At 38.8% G+C, this 17,592-nt stretch overlaps 1 protein-coding gene across 1 annotated transcript in view; it reads right to left on the minus strand.

Annotated features, from left to right (window-relative positions):
- myo16 (myosin XVI) overlaps positions 1-17,592 on the minus strand; it is a 95,485-nt gene that overhangs the window by 16,499 nt on the left and 61,394 nt on the right. The window contains exons 24-31 of the mRNA XM_055031731.1: positions 17,012-17,087; positions 13,753-13,949; positions 12,333-12,413; positions 10,868-11,073; positions 3,316-3,418; positions 2,649-2,745; positions 2,291-2,564; positions 111-493 (exon numbers count right to left, since the gene is read on the minus strand). Of these exons, the coding sequence (XP_054887706.1) occupies positions 111-493; positions 2,291-2,564; positions 2,649-2,745; positions 3,316-3,418; positions 10,868-11,073; positions 12,333-12,413; positions 13,753-13,949; positions 17,012-17,087 (1,417 nt within the window). The remainder of the gene's footprint in view (positions 1-110; positions 494-2,290; positions 2,565-2,648; positions 2,746-3,315; positions 3,419-10,867; positions 11,074-12,332; positions 12,414-13,752; positions 13,950-17,011; positions 17,088-17,592) is intronic.

The following is a 17,592-nucleotide window of genomic DNA, read 5'->3' on the forward strand; positions in this document are numbered from 1 at the left end:
TCGATGATCTATACCCAACAAACTTGCCGTTTTAGATCACTAACAGGTCTCTACTGTAAAACTGAAAAGCTGAATCAAACACATTTTATTGTACAGAGGAGTTTACATACCTGCCGGGTCACTGGGGGATAGCTGGGATTTTGGGGGACTTTCAGCCGGTGAACCTGACCCTTCTGGAGTGCAGCTTTCTTTGGGAGCCATTGTCAATCCTGAGCTTACAGCTTCATAAGATGCACTCAGGCGGGTGTTGGGGTCCCTCTTTGGTTTCGGAGGAGGTTGCTTGCGAGGAGAAGAGAGACTCCCGTTCCCTGCTCCGTCCTCATTGTTCTGAGCTGCTTGCTGCAAGGCTGGTTTGACTGGTGGACTTGCAGAGAAGTGGACCATGCTATCCACGGCGAGGGGAATGGGTACTGAGCTAGAACGAAAGTGGCGAATAATTCTGCTTCCCCCATTGACATGCCCCTCGTGGACTTTTCCACTCTTCTCCACCATCCTTTAAAGCAAAATGAATAAAACAGAAATGATGTGACAGGGTGAAATACTGAGCCAAAGGAGAAAAATGTAATTTTTGCTCTGCTTAAGATTGTCTTTCCATCTTCAATGTTATCCTAAAATTACTTTTTCCATTAAAATAGGGGGAAAATCCTCTCCCTGACACAAAAGTGTTTTATGATTTACTCAGAAAATACATTAAGATATTTAGGATACTGAAACCACAAGCCTGTTTTGAGTATAGAAAGTGAACTAAAGGGGCAGTTTGAATGACAACAGTCAGAGATTAGGATTTAAATATAATCTCCTTGCTGTAATTGGATAACATCTATCTTGATATTTCCTCTGCTAATCTGGGTTAGCCATCTGTTACTTTTGCAAATGCAGGCAGGGGGTAACACAGCATGTGTGAGGTGGGGCTCAGGGGGGGCATTTTATGAAACCAGAAGAGAAACTAGGCAACTGCAAATGCGACTTGTCTGACAGTACACGACATGATAACATTTTGCTTGTTAGTAGCCCCTCTCTGCTCCTGTTGAGGCAGCAGATGTTATGAGTATAAAGACAGAGAAAAGATACAGAAATCAGGAGAGAGTTTCTCTGACAATGGGTGCTGAGGTGCAATATGCAACTTCTTTTGTTTCAGCTTAATTTACTGTGAATGTTTCAAAAGGCCTCTTATACTATAAATTGCAAAAGTACTAAAACCACTGGAGCTTGTCCACATTTTTTTACACAAACTTCAAAATGTTGTTGGTTTATTACATAATATTCAAATAAAGTACGTTAGCCATTCATAGCCTCCAAATTTAATCAAACTGGAGACTTTGATGTATTAGGAAAGTGTGATATAAAGTTATCAAAATTGTGAATTTTTGAGCATGTTGAATGGATGTGGAAGAACCTCAAAATTTGACCATGACATGTTGGTGTAACTTAGTTTCCAGCACTGACAGTTTTCAACAGTTTTGACAGTTTTGAACTCAGACATTATGCCTTGACCTTACGTTTGGCTCTACTTTCCACGTCATGTGATCTGCACCAGAAATTTAAAACCATGGATATTAATCCAACTCCCAAAATATATCTAGTGACAAATTTAGTGGGTGCGGTCAAATGAACAGTTTAGAATCAACGAAGAGATCAACCCCAAACTTTGCTTTTAATGAGAATGGTAAACCTACAAACAAAATCTCCTGGAGCCATGATCAAACCATACAAGAAGTCAGTTATTTTCATTCAAACCTTTCTCTCCGTTACCGTCATTACCTGAATTATTTGGAGTTTTTGTTTGGTCAGTGTGAGGTAGGTTTAGACCGGAGTAAAGTTCCATTGATGCAACACTATACAGTCTGATAACACAGATCATTATCTGATCATCTATCACAACGCTTACAAGTAAAGGTCTTGAGCTCAGACATATCCAATGACATCATTAATCACAAAACACCTGTCACACACACACAAGAACACCATGCACACGTGTGCATTTGATTAAACACGCAAATATATTTAGAGAGGGAAACAATTTCCTCTTATGGTCTTTTGTAAAATGTTTCCAAATTGACAACAAATTATTAGATCATGACTATTTGAACAATGAATTAGCTTGTGGTTATTATCAGAAGCAGTGAATTGGTAGAAATTAGATTTTTTTCGATTGTGTTTATGTATTCTAAATAAAAATCAGGTTGATCATATTGGAAAAATCTCATATAAGCAGTGTTGCTTATAAAACTGCCAGCATTGTAAAACAGTAATTGATCTATTTATGAGCAACTTGTGGAAGCTAATTTACCTCCTAACTGGCTGATCCTCCTCTTTGCCCACTGGCTCGGGCCTCTCACCAAGCGGTGGGCTGCTACTGAGGGTTTTGAGCTGACCATTGCCATGGCAGCGCAGACGGTCGCTCTCCCGTGCAATGTCAGATGCATTTTGGATTACCAGCTGGTCATAGGTCCGTAGCCCAATGTCTTCGGCTCCCTGCAGGAAACGCTGCACGCTACTCTCCTCTTTGTGCTGCAGTGACAGCCTGTGACTGACCCGTTGCCTGACCAGCCAGCCGCGGATCACTGAGAAACAGGAAGGAGATGAGGAAGGTTTCAGTAACTGACAGGAAGCAAATAAGAGTTTGTTTGGTAATGGTTATGCCTTACCTTTCTGACAGGTGATGATCCTTTTGTGAAACTGGTAGCAACGGTCATTGAGCTGGTCAGCCTGCCAGTATCTCAGAAACACTTTACTACTGCCCATCTACACACACAGATACACAATATGAGTTATTCCCCATGACACAAACCCTGTCTGACTGTTTTCTGCTGACATCTCAGAAGTGTGTCTGAGAGTGCAGTGATGAAGCAATAATTCATGATAATTAGTGGGAGTGGAGCATATTCACTTCCAGCATTCAGGGGTTATTTCGGGGGGCAACACAGGTCGCTCTATAGAAAGTGCATGAAACTGATCACTGACGACTAATGCAACACCAGCTTTATGCAGAGTTAGTGCGTGTGTTAAACTGGGCTGCATTAGAAGTGTGTGTGGGACGGTGTGCGTGTCTGCATGTGACCTGTGGGGTCACTTATTCAGACACAACAGCAGTGTAGCAGACAGGACAGAGAGAGGGGCGTAGTGGTTTGTGTTGCTGTGCCTGTGTGTGTGAGCAGCATTATGATGAGGTCGGACAGCTGGAACCAGCCGTCTAGATTCCATGGGATCTTTTAAACACAGGGTCAGGGATTAAGTCAAATCTTTTGTTACTGATGGAGACAAAAACAAAACAAAGCAAAAAGAAGCAGCAGCGAAGTGTGCACACAAACACACCTGCCATCCTTGGAGTTTGGACTGCTGCAGAACAAAACGGCATTTCTCCTCAGCTGACAACTTCTTCTTATCTCCCAAATTCAGGACTATTAGGTCTTTATATCTGAAAACAGCAACCAAAATAACATGAAACATTAGAACTGCACAAATAAACAAGCTGTGTTGAAAAATTTCGATGGCATAGTCTTTCTTGGAACAATGGATTCAAAGGTCATTGGGGTTACACGGTGGACCAGCCAAAGAGCATCTGCTCCTGTTGCTGTCGTCCTTGGTTACACTTGCTATGAATGATCAACTGGATTGTGTCAGCAGCTTGGTTTCTGCCAAGATAATGCAGGTGAAGGAGATTGTAAACTCTTTAGTATTTTATATGCCTAAGCTGATTGCGTACAAACAAACAAAGGAGTAGCTGGAATATCAGCAAAAACATGATGCCGAATCGAGTTTGTTGTAAATGTTTTATCCATTCTCACACGTAAAAACCATCTATAGCCATTTGGAAGACAAATAGCACATACATCTGTCAGTGTTTTATACAGATAATAACCATCTTTATTGCCATGATGTGAAGTTCACTTCTAGTATGCATGCAGGTTATTATCTTGCATATCACTGTTTTAAATGAAGACAGTCCCACTGCAGACACACATAATTATAAAGGCTTGAAAGAAGATGCTTTCATCTGCCACTATAGTTTTCCTGTAATCAGTGATCTGTGTTATTAATTCTTTGCATAAGAATTCATTACTATATGGACTCCTAACCTCCTAATCGGTCATTTTATTCTTAGTTATTCTACTGTTGAAAAAAACCCCAGATGGTTTCTTGAACAGCACATATGCTCATAAGAAATTTTTAAATTTCATTTTTATATTGCCTTTGCAAATTTTTTTGCAAAAACAAGCATAGTCTAATACACGAGGAACCAAATGTCAAAAGACAATAACAAGAAATCGTATAAATCTTTTTCTGTTGGTAGCTTTCCATGTTAGCTTTCAATGGTAGTCTTAATATACTTTGTTATGACCCGCCGTGGGGTGGCCAGATCACAACATGAAGGATCTATCCTCTTCAGATGTTTGCATAATTAACTTTACGACGCCAGTCATATCAACATACATGCTAATAAGCTCTTTCAGTTAGAATCTAAACATATAAGTCCAAGCCTTAACAATAAAGAGAAAAGCTGCATAAAAAACAAACAAACATTAATTTAAGTGTATTTTCTACCCATTAATTTACTCTGATGCAAACTGGACCAAGCCAAAAGCCTGAATCAGTTTATCTACTTGAAGTCGCTTTTGAATGTCAACAGTGGGAGGGTTTTTGTGGGTCCCTCAGTGCACCAGCGGAGCATTAGGGATTTGTAGTGCTAGTGGTGAGTGCAGCGACTTATAGCTCTAGCAGACATTTGAGCCAAGTCTCATTCTTTGACAAGCTTAGCCCTGCAGGCCTGAGTTGTAGGCAAAAGTCTACAATTAATTGTCTTCACTAATTAGTATACAGAATCCACCTGTACATAAGATAATCTCTCTATAAATCCAGCTCTCTGAATATCTGGTAAAGGGCTTAGGTGAGTAAACCACATTATAAAGTGCAAGTGACAAAGAAGACATGACAAGTCTAAAGTTATAGAGGGATTTTAAATCAGGGTTAGGTTACAAAACGATACTCGAAGTTTTGAAGCTTTGTGATATTCCATTCCCACCTGAAAAGAGTGACAGTAAGAACACAGTTGCTGCAGTCAATCTGGAAAAGAAAAACATCGTTCACAAAAGCACCAGAAGTAAAAATAAATCTGGATGAGCTTCAGAGATCCACTGCTCAGGTGGTAGAAATAAAACAAGCACTGAAAAAAAAATGTTATCAGGAATCTCAGTTCCATTTTGGTACAATCCAAAAACCCAGCAACAAAAAAGACAAAAATGTAACATTCTGGCTCACATGCAGAATGCTCCATGTGGTCAAACGCAATGACGACAGAGTCATTATGTGGGGGAAGCTTTTCTTCAGCAGCAACAGAGATGCTCGTCTGAGTTGATGGGAAGTTGTGTGTGGAATTAAATGAAAAGAACTAAATGATCGAGGGTGGAAGTGACCAGAGATGGAGGGGAGGGTCGCCTTACACTAGGAAAACAACTCAAAACACAAAGTCAGCAGTAGAAAGAAGTTGTTTACATAAAAGTTCATTAAAATACATATAAGTATGGGTTGGACACGACAAAATGTTAGAGGTCAAAGGTAAGGAATGCTTTTGTGAGGCACTATATGTCACCTACTTTTAGCTTAACTAGCCACATCAAAACCGAGGCTCATTTTGCATGATCTTTGATTTCTAAAATTATCTTGGGGCTTGGGGAAGATTAATAAAAGAATGTCATGTTTTAACCTCAGCTACTTTAATTAAATCTCATCAGTAAATGCTCTTAATATTACCTCGGGAATGTGGAGAAAAAAAAAAACCTGATGACATCGCACGTGCAAAGTAAACATCAGAAGCAGATGGTTGGAAACATAAACCACTTGTATTGTCAATAGTGAGTAAGTGAGTTCACGTGAATAAGGGATGTGTTTGATTTGGAGAAGTGGGGTCTGACTTAACTCGCCGTAAACCTTCCCTCTTTGTGGTAATATTGGTCCAACAGACAGCTCACGCTGCCCCAAAGGGCCCATAAAACACAAAGGAACTCTGTAAACCTGTGACCTGTCTTATGAGGATATGAAAACTATTGATGCTCCCTGTTTTTTACAAGTCCCAGGGGAGCCTCATATGGATTCAAAGAACTGTTATGAGCCTGACATACAAGACATGGATTATACGCTGCTTTGTGGCTGGGTCTTGTCTATAACTTAACCAATGATGCGACAGCGGTGAACCTGTACTTCAAACTCTGAAACTGCTCTTGACAAACTCTGACCTGCAGCTCTTTTATGAGTCCATAAGTGTCATTTAGTCATGAATATGTAGGCACAATGAGCAAACTGAATTATGTATATTCATCTGCTGGTAATTTATTGCCCATTAATAATTAATAATGAGAACCTACATGAAAAAACGGAGATAAAAATGTGACCGACAAGCTCGTAAACTACGTTTGTGACTTGTTCTTTGCTCACGAGTCTTTCTCATTAAATGCTTAAATGTAGGAATAATTTGATTACTGGAAAAAGAGGGTTAAAATATAAAAGGACCAAGATTTATAGAAAAACTACATCTGACAGAAAAATAATCCTGGACACTAAACAACACATAAAAGTAGCAGTAAAATAGATTTTCTCCTAAATCACTCTGGTTACCAAGACACTAACGTGTTTTGCTTCAGGAAGCCAATGTAACTTAGAAAGGAGTCAAAGGTGGCTCTATTGTGTAAGTGGATTTGTTTACATCCAATGCTCCAATTGTTTACAAGATTATAAAGCAACATTGAAGATTAATCGCAGAGTAATTGCCTATCATTTTTACTATAGGAAGTGCCATAGGCATGTGAAAAATCAAAAGACAAATAAATGCAAACAGAATCTAACCTTAAATGTGAAATATGCTTTTGAACAGATTACCACAGCTGTTCAAAAGCCATCTTCTTCTCTTCTGAAAGAGGAAATTGTAATTGAAGCCTAATGGAAAGTACAAATGTTTTATTTCTTTCAGTGGTAAGAAAATGGTAGAAGAAAGCAAAATAAAATGGATAACAGCAGTATTTTTCTTAAGTCAGTGTTGAAGTTGCATTTTAAACATTTTTAAAAAGTGCTCTGATGCCCGGAATAAAGGGCATCAGAGCACTTTTGCACTTTTGAGTAATAGAAACTTCAAGTAAGATTATCTTAATGTAGAAGCAGTACAACTTCCAAAAGAAATTACATACATTTGTAAATAGTTAAAAAACTATATAATTTTTTGCATAAAATACATAAAACATGTAGTTAAAATGAGTAAGTTCTATTTACAGATTGAAAATATGTTTGTGTCTCCACCTTCAGAGTTTCACCATTTCCCTCATCTTAGCACCAGGAGAGGATGTAGCGATAATGTAGCCTTGGCATAAGGCCAGTGTGAATGGTCCTTGTTCCAATGCTCTGAAACCCATTTTTTTAGTCACATTGTAAGCTATTTCATAATAGTATTTTAAACCCTTTAAACAATCCCTTGCACCTGTTCTGCTTCTTCTCCTGTTCCTTTCCTTACAGCTAAATATGAAAACAGGCAGTCTGAGAAAATGACTATTTCTTTCACACAACCAACCTCTGTCCAATATAGAGACGTTTTCCAGGAGCCTATTTTGATATCTTTGTATGCAAAGGTTTGAGTGGAGAGTGCTCATATCAGCTACAATATTCTTTGAGAAGCAAGGAGAGCAATGGTTGGATGCAATGCTCATAGCAGCTGCAGCACCAAAGGCATTACAGCAAAATAGTTGGCGAGCTTCCAGCCCAGGATGGATGTCATGAGGTTGTCATGGCCTTATGTAGCCTTGGCATAAGGCCAGTGTGAATGGTCCTTGTTCCAATTCTCTGATGACCAAGACACAGTGGTGCCTGACAGCCATAGATAAGCCACCACTGTCACTACTAGGCTTCTCTGTGGCTCCTGCCAGCCCACCACAGTAATGAACAATCTCGCCATGAAAGGTTCAACACGCTCAAAACAGCTGTGCAACTTTGATTCTCACACTTGCACAGCAGGAACTGGGTTGCATTTTCTAGGCCTCCAAAGCCACTTCTCCAAGAACACGTAAAGAATAAAGACCACCATTTTGTATCTTCTTATTTAGCTTAGGGCATTGTGAAAAGTATTTAAATTTACTAATGTATTTGTGAGTTGGTAACATATTTGCTCCCAAAGTTATGCTAACTTTTGTTCCCCTGAGCTTTAACAACACTGCTAGTTTTTCCTCTCTTCATTCAGAATTTATTGCCTCATTAAGGTTTGCCTTAGGCCTCGTTTGGAAATACATTTCAAAGTAAATAAGGGTGAAAAGTCACTTTTGTGTATTTTGAGTGTTAAATGGGCAGTATTATGTATTTTCCAGGAAAATAGTGTAATTTTATACCACAATCAAGTTAATATGTTACCTTCAATTGTTATGAAATGTAATACTTTGAAATTCAGCCTCTGTCTCTTTAAGAAGCTCCTTCTCTTTATAACACTCCGCAAGTCATGACAACAATGCTTCTCCATTAATCCTTTAACATCATTCTTGAGAGCATTCTTGAGAAGTAGCTACTATAATAAGCTCAGCAGATGTATAGTTTCACCAGGTGTTTGCTAACTGCTGCTGCTGCTGCTCGTCTGAGGAGCTGAGTGGTCTGTGAGTTGGAAGCTCCAAGCTGTGTGGAAAAAGGCAATGCTCAGTGAGAGCAAACGTTTAGGGACCCTGCCAAGGGAAGACAAAGGATTTCTCAAACATTAAAGAAAGAGTCAAAGTCGCACTCAAGGTATGTTTTTGATGAAGGAACAATATAAAAGCATGATGTAAAGTCCAATATATCTACTTTATATTATACTCCCTCTTTAAACTTTATTAGTTCTCTTAAAAACTGGCAGTCTTCATTCTTATAATCTAAAACAAGTCTTGGAAAGATGTTTGGATGCCCAATTAGACATCAGTAGGGCAGCGAGCTTGTATGGGTGTATGTGTGTGTGTGGTGATGTGATAATTCCAGCAGAGGAATGGAAAGTTTTGCGGAGAGGCTATGGGGGTCATGCGACCAGCTTTGTCATCGTTTATTATCTGGCAGAAATGTTCCTCCTAATCCCTTCATCTCCAAACTGAGAGACAGAAACACAAGAAAATTAAAGGAGTTAAGAAATTGGGTAAGAGAGCAACAAAAAAGAAAGTGCTAATGTCAAATCCTGCATCTTTATTTAAAAAAAATAAAAACAGCAAAAGGAATATACAAGAAAAGATCAAAATGAAAGACAGATGGTATATTTTCAGCTGATTTTGAACAAAACAGATGAAAACCAGAAAACATAAAAGGATAGAAAATGAATTTTTTGTATTATACAAGATCTTTCTTTTTTCTTCTTGGATAGGAAGAACAAAACAAAAGTATAAAAAAGGAGCTGATGGGGAATCACAATACCAAGAATTTAAAGACAGAACAAAGTGACCTTACAGACAACTGGCTGCTTTAATACTACAGTGTCAGGCTGACTTGGGGGAAAATGTTTCAGTGACTTTCATCAGCAGGAGTTGTCTCCCATAATAGCCAAAAAGAGACATTCAGAGTCAAACTGCACCTTAAATAAAAGGGTTGCTCTGACTTTTTATTGTGACTGATCACATGTGAGCATGTGGTCTGGATTTAAGTGTGGAGGAAGCAAACGCTGCTACAAATTCATTTTGCCGGTCTTGCCACACTAAACATGACCGAGACCAAAGTGACCCGACATAAATTTCAAGTCTCTGAAAGAGTGAGAAACACGACAAACAGAAGAAGAAACAAGAAAAAGCATTCCATAATTTTAAAGAACTTTTCAAATAAGTGAAAAGTTGTAGAGCAGTGTGCTTTGAGGATACATCGCAAAGCATAACACTAGTGGTCTGCATTTGGGCACCTTTGCGATAGACCAACTGGAAGTAGTGCAGAGCTGATCAGCAAAAATGAAATGTTACATGATGACAGTAAGACACAACAGGAAACCTACAAAGACATGGCCAACCATCTTAACCAATTGTCTTAAACTCCAGTCATCAAGAACCAGATGTGTCCCCTGTCATGCACACTTGAATCAAATGGTTAACCAGTGGAGTCCAAAGTCGGTCCTCGATGGCCGGCATCCTGTATGTTTTAGTTCTCTCCTGCGGTAGTAACAACCTCCTCAGCATGTCAATGTTCTTCTTAGGCCTTCTAATGAGCCATCATTGGATCCAGGTGCGTTAAACTGGGGAGAGAACTAAAACATGCAGGATGCCGATCCTCGAGGACCGACTTTGGGCAACACTGGGCTGAACTGTCTTACTAGCATGCAGTCGAGCTCTACAGAGCTCTACAAATGAGCTCATATTGGACCCAGGTGTGCAGAAGCAGACATGTAATAGTTGTAGGTCACTGGCCCTTGAGGACTAAATTAACATACTGGTCAAGGAGAGTGGGTCACAATTTAGTAGAAGATGAGGGGAACTCAATACATGACAATTATCGAAGCAAACATGTAAAACATTAGGCACATTGGCAGGACAAGTCTATCCAGTCAATATGAACTAAATTAATGATTGTTTAAGAGTAGCTGACTCAAAATGTAGACCCAAAGTGGAAAGACTTGAAAATTACGGTTCAAACATGCTTTTCATACTTCCCTGCTGCTCTATTTGTAGCAAATGCTTTCTTTACAAAATGTTCACTCAGGGCGGATAAACTAAAATCCATGAAACCTTTTAGAATTTTATTTGGAAAAAAATGCAGAAAACATGGTTACTTTTCTTTTCACTTTGTGTGGGTCTATCACATGACATCATAATAAAACATGTTGCAGTTTGTGGTTGTCACAAAATGTGAAAAAGTAAAAAAAGAAGAAAAAAAAATTTTTTTGAAGCATTTCAGCACTGACCTGTTGAGAAACGTTGAGAAGGACAGGCGGACCGGGTATCCGTAACGTATCATGCGCACCATGTCAAGCACTCCGATGTACTGCAGTTGGGTAGAGACGTGGAAGCTATCAAAGCTGGCTGGCTGACCGCTAGAGTTGGGGCACACACACTCTACAAAGTGGGGAGTGCAAGTCTGCAGTTTACTCATAATCTCTGACAGTGAGTTCTGAAAAAGGAAAGAAGAGGAAGATGATTTAACACAAAATTTAAATGGGACTAAAAATTCTCTGATCTCTTTGGGTATTCGGCTTCCTTCCACAGTCCAAAAACATGATTGTTGAGTTAATCTGTCTCTCTAAATTCTCCCTGTCTATGAGTGTGTATGCATGCGTGCATGCGTGTGTGTGCATGGTTGTTTGTCCTGTTTGTCTGTCTCTGTGTTGCCCAGTGACAGACGGGCGATCTGTCCAGGGTGTACGCCGCCCGAAATGTCTCGCTAGAGGTAGGCACCAGCACCCCTCTCAACCCCAGTTGGGACAAAGGTGTAAGAAAATAGACGGATGGATGGATGGATGGATTCTCTGATGTAATTTGATTAATTTGTATTGAGCAACACCACATTGTGGGAGAGACAACATTGTCTGATTTTTGGGTGTACATCTTGCCTCTGAAGGAAGCAAAAGAACAAAGCAACAACAATAACTGCCTGTTCCTTCCAAAGGTGAGAAAAAGGAGATTTTCTTCAACTCCTCAACTTCAAGATGATGCATCTAAGATCACAGGCATATGTGTGTGAACACTTACTGTAGTTTGCTACACCTCAAACTGACATCTCCCAGGAACTTCAAGTACAATACCCAGCACCTCACCCCTCATCTTTAAAAGCCACATTGCTCCTCAGAAACACCCTCCCACCCCACACACACACGTGGAAACACATGCCCACAGAACACAGTGGCTGTTGTTCATTGTTCATTCATTCATGCAGAAGGCTTCATGTTTGGCTTGGTACAGCATAATTTTTCAGCCCACTCTCTCCTTCCCTGCCATTCCCGGAGGGGACTCGTCGACCGCAGGTCCACAACTCTGATTGTGCAACACAGTGGTTTCATTCAGACCAAAGGCACTGCTTCTCTGAGCCACGTCTCAGCCTCCTTGCGTCACCAGCACAGACAAAGCTGCTTGCTGCAAACCGAATATTGTTGCTGCTTTACAAAAAAGTTATGAGTACCCTTCACTTAGGGTTGCATTCTTGCCAAGGTTGGAAGAACCATTGTGACGAATGCACTGACGTGAGATACTGTCTGAATTAAATCTCAGTTTGGTAACAAACAACAGGCTTGTAATGATTAAAAATTTGATCCAGATGCTTGCTGCTAACTGGAAATGCATTTGGTGAAATGAACTATCTAAACATCCAGCATGTTTGAGGAAGGTGCAGATACCAGATTTACTTTATAATAAAGAAACAGGAGTTTCTCGTACCCTCAGCTGGACAGCCGCTGTGACTGGCCCACAACGCTCAAGTCGTTGGAGGAAAGAACTTGAACCCTTTTTCTTCAGGATCTGTAGGTAGAATGAAACAAGAAAAAACTGTATATCTGAAAGAGTTAAGCCTCAAGAGGAAACAGAAGATCACAGAAGGGTTTCAGCAAACATTAAATTGTTTCCCATTTTAATGTTTGATCTAAAGAAAATAGTTTATAAGGCTATTAAAGGCATTTATTTCTTGATTAAATTGTCTTTGTATTTGCTTTTGTAAACATCTGTGGCCAGATGTTTGGACGAGAAATTTAAATTGTTTTCTTTTCAGCTTGGAATAGATGAACAACACAAACCATTGAATTCAGAAAACATGAACTGGATGCACAAATTTAAAGTTTTTGTGGATTTTCTCCAAACTACATGGAGAGTGAAAATTAGTAATCTACGCAATGAAGTTATGTACTTCGTTAATGTTTGTACCTTAGACTCAGTTGGCTGTTTTACCATCTTATCAATCTCAAATGATCACCAAAGCCCATTTTTGAACAGAAAAAAAAAATGTCTAACATTAACTACACTTATGGAACGCTTTTTTATAAACAAATGTGTAACATAAAGATCTATGATGGGAAATAAACCAATTTAAATTAACTCCACCAATTATCCCAAGGAAAATGGGAGAATTAGTGGAGGCTTCACAATCTGTATAAAAAGGGTTTTGTTCTATGCAACTCACTAATGCAACTCGCTGAAATATATTGTTGTATATTGGTATTACACACATTAGCACAGCAACATTTAAGGCTGCTAGGATAAGTCAGGGGGGCAAAATGGGTCTTATATAACCATTTGACCTAGATAGATAATAAGCCACTGAGACAGGAGACCGGACTCCTGGAGGTTACACAACCTAACAGCCTTTTCACTCACATTATGCACACAACTGCTCTGTTTCCAAAGATACTAGCACCCATAAGTATAGCACCAAGCAAAAAAATATTTAGTTGGTTAAAACAGATTTTTATCTTTTGTTTAATGTCTTGGAAGGTCTATACCTAAACCCATACTTTATCTCTATGTGAATTCTTGGGAAAGGGTTTTATCTCATGAATGTCTGTGGACACCCCTCCACCCCATCACACACACACAATCCAATTCCCAGAGGTTTATATTTAGATGTGGGGTGGGAACTAGCTTAAATTAGACAAGATTCTTACCAAAAATACTGTCCTCATTTTTTCCATTGATTATCAGTTGCTTGCTGAAAAAAAAAGGTGCTACCTGTTTGATGTGAAATACTGCCCCTTTAACACATTCTTGACTAAAACCTGCCGCCATAAAATTTTAAGGATGCTTTTGTACGTGTTGAAGTTGGAATGAGATACTGCAGCCTACAGCTCCAAACTATGAACAACATTACCTTGGTAAGATCATGGTACCTCCGAGGCTGCTGGGGAATACAAGTGGCATTGACAGAGGAGGCTGATGGCATCCTCTGGAGCATCAAGGCCACTTTAGTCCCTCTCAGGCCAATGCGACCCTGGGCAGCTGGCACCAGAGAACCAGTCTGAGTCAGCTTGGACTGGAAGAGTTGCTGCAGTAACACGCTCTCACTGGCTGCAGGGCACAAAGCGATATACAGGGAAAATCAGTGCAAATAAGCAACTGCATTGGTTGAGAAAGGAGGTGGGGAAGAACAAGAAGTGGGGAGGGGTGAAAAAACATATGAAAGGATTTAACAACGGAAAAAAAGAGGGACAAAAGGTGGAGTGATAGTAAAGTTTGCATGTAAACAATCCGTAAGACGACAAAGTGGGTGGAGTGTGTCATTCTGTAACACATGGAGCACTGTACAACAATGAGCTCATTTAGAGAGCTAAACAACATGTGTGCAAATGTAGGAAGAGAGGCTCTGATCTGAAAGGTTCAGGGAAGAAAGAAAGTGGCTGAGTAGTGAATTATTGCAGGTACCACCAGAACCTCACTATGGTAGAAAGAAAGCACTTCCTTTTAAATGTGTATTATATTTTACATTCATTGTACATATGTAGGTTTTGATTAGGGTCTAGTTTAATGTGATTTTTTATAAGAATCTGCAGTTTTGTTTTGATAAATACCAACAGAGTGAAATTGGCACATTTAAATAATTGTATAAACAAGTTCATGTGTATGATTAATAGGCTAGAACTGAGCATGGTTGTATTTTCCTATTACTATGCATAAAGAAATCAGTTAGCCAATCAATCAAATGTTATTCACAAATCAATTTTTGAGGTCAAAGTTATTCATACCCCTTCAGATTTAGATTGAACGGCTTAATCTTTAAATTTTTCAGAGTTTAAGGGACAAAAGCAGATATCCCAACCTCAGTATGTTGAAAATCATTACCAAAGAGAATGAGAATATTTAGAAGAGAGATTTTTGGGGCAGATCAGTGCATAGCCAGATAGAGCTTTGCAGCTAAGCAGCAGGATTTTACATGTCATTCTAAACTGTACAGGCAGCAAGTGTATGAAAGCCAAGGTAGGAAAAATGTGATCCGTCTTTGCTGAACAACAGTCAGGACTCTGGCAGAAGAGTTTTGAACAAACTGCAAGGTATTTACTGAGATGACAGGTTAGCCTCATGATGTCTAATTACAATAATCTAGTCTCAAGGTGAAGGGAGAGGCATGGAGCCGTTTCTTAGAATACCTCAAAGAGAGAATTGTTTCTATTTCTGAACTATTTTATAGGTAACAGTGAGCTGCTCTGGGGACTTAGTTGAGAGGAAAACTGAATGAAAGGCAGATCCAGCTCAACTATGATTCAAAGGTTTTCAGAAAATGAATTAGGAGCTAATGTAATGGTATGCAAAGCAATCACCCAAGACAGGGAATTTCTAACATTTTAGATCCTTTTGTTAAAAATTATATCTGGCTTAAATATAAAAGAATTACAGATTGGCCAACTCTTTTACACTCCTGATGATAATTGCATGGAAAAGGCATAGCTTGAAAACCAAAGTGGTTCTCGCCCAGAGATTGGTAGGATGCAACACAACTTATTTTAGGACTTAATTCTTTGAAAACGATCAGTGCAACAAATCAAATTGAAAATTGCTGACGTCTCAATTTTTTTTAAAGTGCAGTCTAAGAGCTCTGATTTCAGCAGAAAATTGAAGTTGTTTTCAAAAAGACAAAGCACACATAATGCATTATACTACAGATATGCTCATAACGTGGAACATGGCACATAATAACCAACATTACAAGTGTATTATTAAAGGAAAAAATAAAAATGATTAGACTGCAATGCATTTCTCCTTTGATGTGTATCTGGTCACATCAAGTTTTGTTTGACAAAATATGTTTTTTGTTTTACTTTTTTTCTTTTGCTATTATGACTCAATATATAAATTTGATGTTAACTACTAAAATATAAAGGAGTTATTAAGGAAAAGAAGGTAAATTATTAAATAAAAATGTTATAATTAACCTAACTCACTGGAGATAGGTTGAAATTCTTAGAAAGAGAACTATGTCAATTAAATTTAGCAAGTTTAGAAGCCAAAAAGCTTTTATTAGATGAAGTGTGCTGTTAATGTATTAAAATATATTTGCTGGACAGCTGTACAGTTGCACAGTTCGTATACATGAATGAAATTTGCATGTTCTCCTTGTGAGTGTGTGGGTATTCTCTGGATAATCTGGCATCTGCCCACATTATTGTTAGGTTAACTGATCTCTAAATTGTCTTTAAGTTTGAGTTTGTGCAAGTTGTTGTTGGTTCTTTGTCTTGTGTGTCTCCATGATTTACTAGTGATTTGTAAAGGGTGCACCCTGCCACCCAATGACTACTTGAGGAAGGCACCAACTACAAGGATTAGCAACCAGGTTTAGACTATGAACAAAGTCAGCATCTTTATAATGCTGGAGGTCCTTTAAAAACCAGGGCTGCAACATGCGGTGAACAAGATAAATTCTTTCAAATTCAAGAAAAACTGAATTTATTTTCAAGGCCAAACATTCTTTTTAAGTTTTACTTGGAAAGGAAAGTAGTTTGTTTATGGATAACAGGAGCGTTTTATCCTTGAAAAGATTTACTCTTAACTTGTCCTCTAGATCCAGGATTGACCTCTCTACGATCTCATGATCTACTCTTGATCCTGTTAAAGGTGCCTCGCATTGTGTTGCACCAGATCATGTATACTTCTAAGGTCAGTTCACCAATGCTAAGAAGAATAAAACATCATTGGGAAGCACAAAAACACACCCCAGTCTTTGTTCTCAAGGGCAGTCCAAGTTTATGGCTGTATGTGGATAAAAGGCAGCGTTGCATTGACTTGTCAGACAGAGGAATACCAGCCAAGCATGAGTGAAGGGCTAGCCTTTAGAAGATTAGCCTCATCATGGAAATTATAGCAATTAGGTTGCTGGACGCAAGACTAAGCTGGCAGTCACACAACGGCTGCCTGTGTCCTGCGAGCCACAACACCCGACATCTGGCAGCTTATTTAGACAATATACACACAGACGATGTCTGCTGCATATGGGCTAAAGCATACTCATAGAAATATTACTACATAAAGACAAGGGCTGGGTTTGTGTTCTGCAATTTTAAACATGAGTGCATCTTTGTGTTCACTTAAGCTCTGATGTCACATTGTATTCATATGCATATTATGTACTGGGAACTTACTTTTCATTGTAAGCAGGAGATTCTGAGGGAAGGAGTCCTTGTTTTTGCTCAGAGATCCAGTGAGGTCATATGAAATCTATCAGGAAAAACAAACCGTACAATAACATTTTTTTATATCATGAAACGTCTTGCAACATAAAAAGACATGCAACATTTTTTATACATTATTTTTTTTATTGTATTTTATTTATTTTCATTTTATGGTATTAGTTGCCTTTGTTCACTGTTACCTCACAGAAAATGGGAAAGACAAAAATGGAAAGAGAATAAGCTTCTTAAAGAGACAGAGCACAATATCAAAGCGCCAGATATGACATCAAAAATTTATTTGAAGTTATTTTTGCTATACAGAATTTTCATAGCAATATTAGGTAACATAGTTACTTGATTGTGATATCAAATGCCACAATGTTCCTGGAAAAGAAAGAATGACCCCCTTTAATAAACAAACACTATATACAAAGGATATTGTGTGAGTGGATCTATTTTCTTCTAAGATAAAACCTGATGTTAGTTTTTCTCTTGACATTGATAATTTATTATTTCAGGTTTCTCATAGCACAAGTTATCCAACAGAATGG

Source organism: Poeciliopsis prolifica, unplaced genomic scaffold (assembly GCF_027474105.1).
Source record: "Poeciliopsis prolifica strain line A6 unplaced genomic scaffold, Auburn_PproV2 SCAFFOLD007, whole genome shotgun sequence".
In the NCBI taxonomy this organism is placed as follows: Eukaryota; Metazoa; Chordata; class Actinopteri; order Cyprinodontiformes; family Poeciliidae; genus Poeciliopsis; species Poeciliopsis prolifica.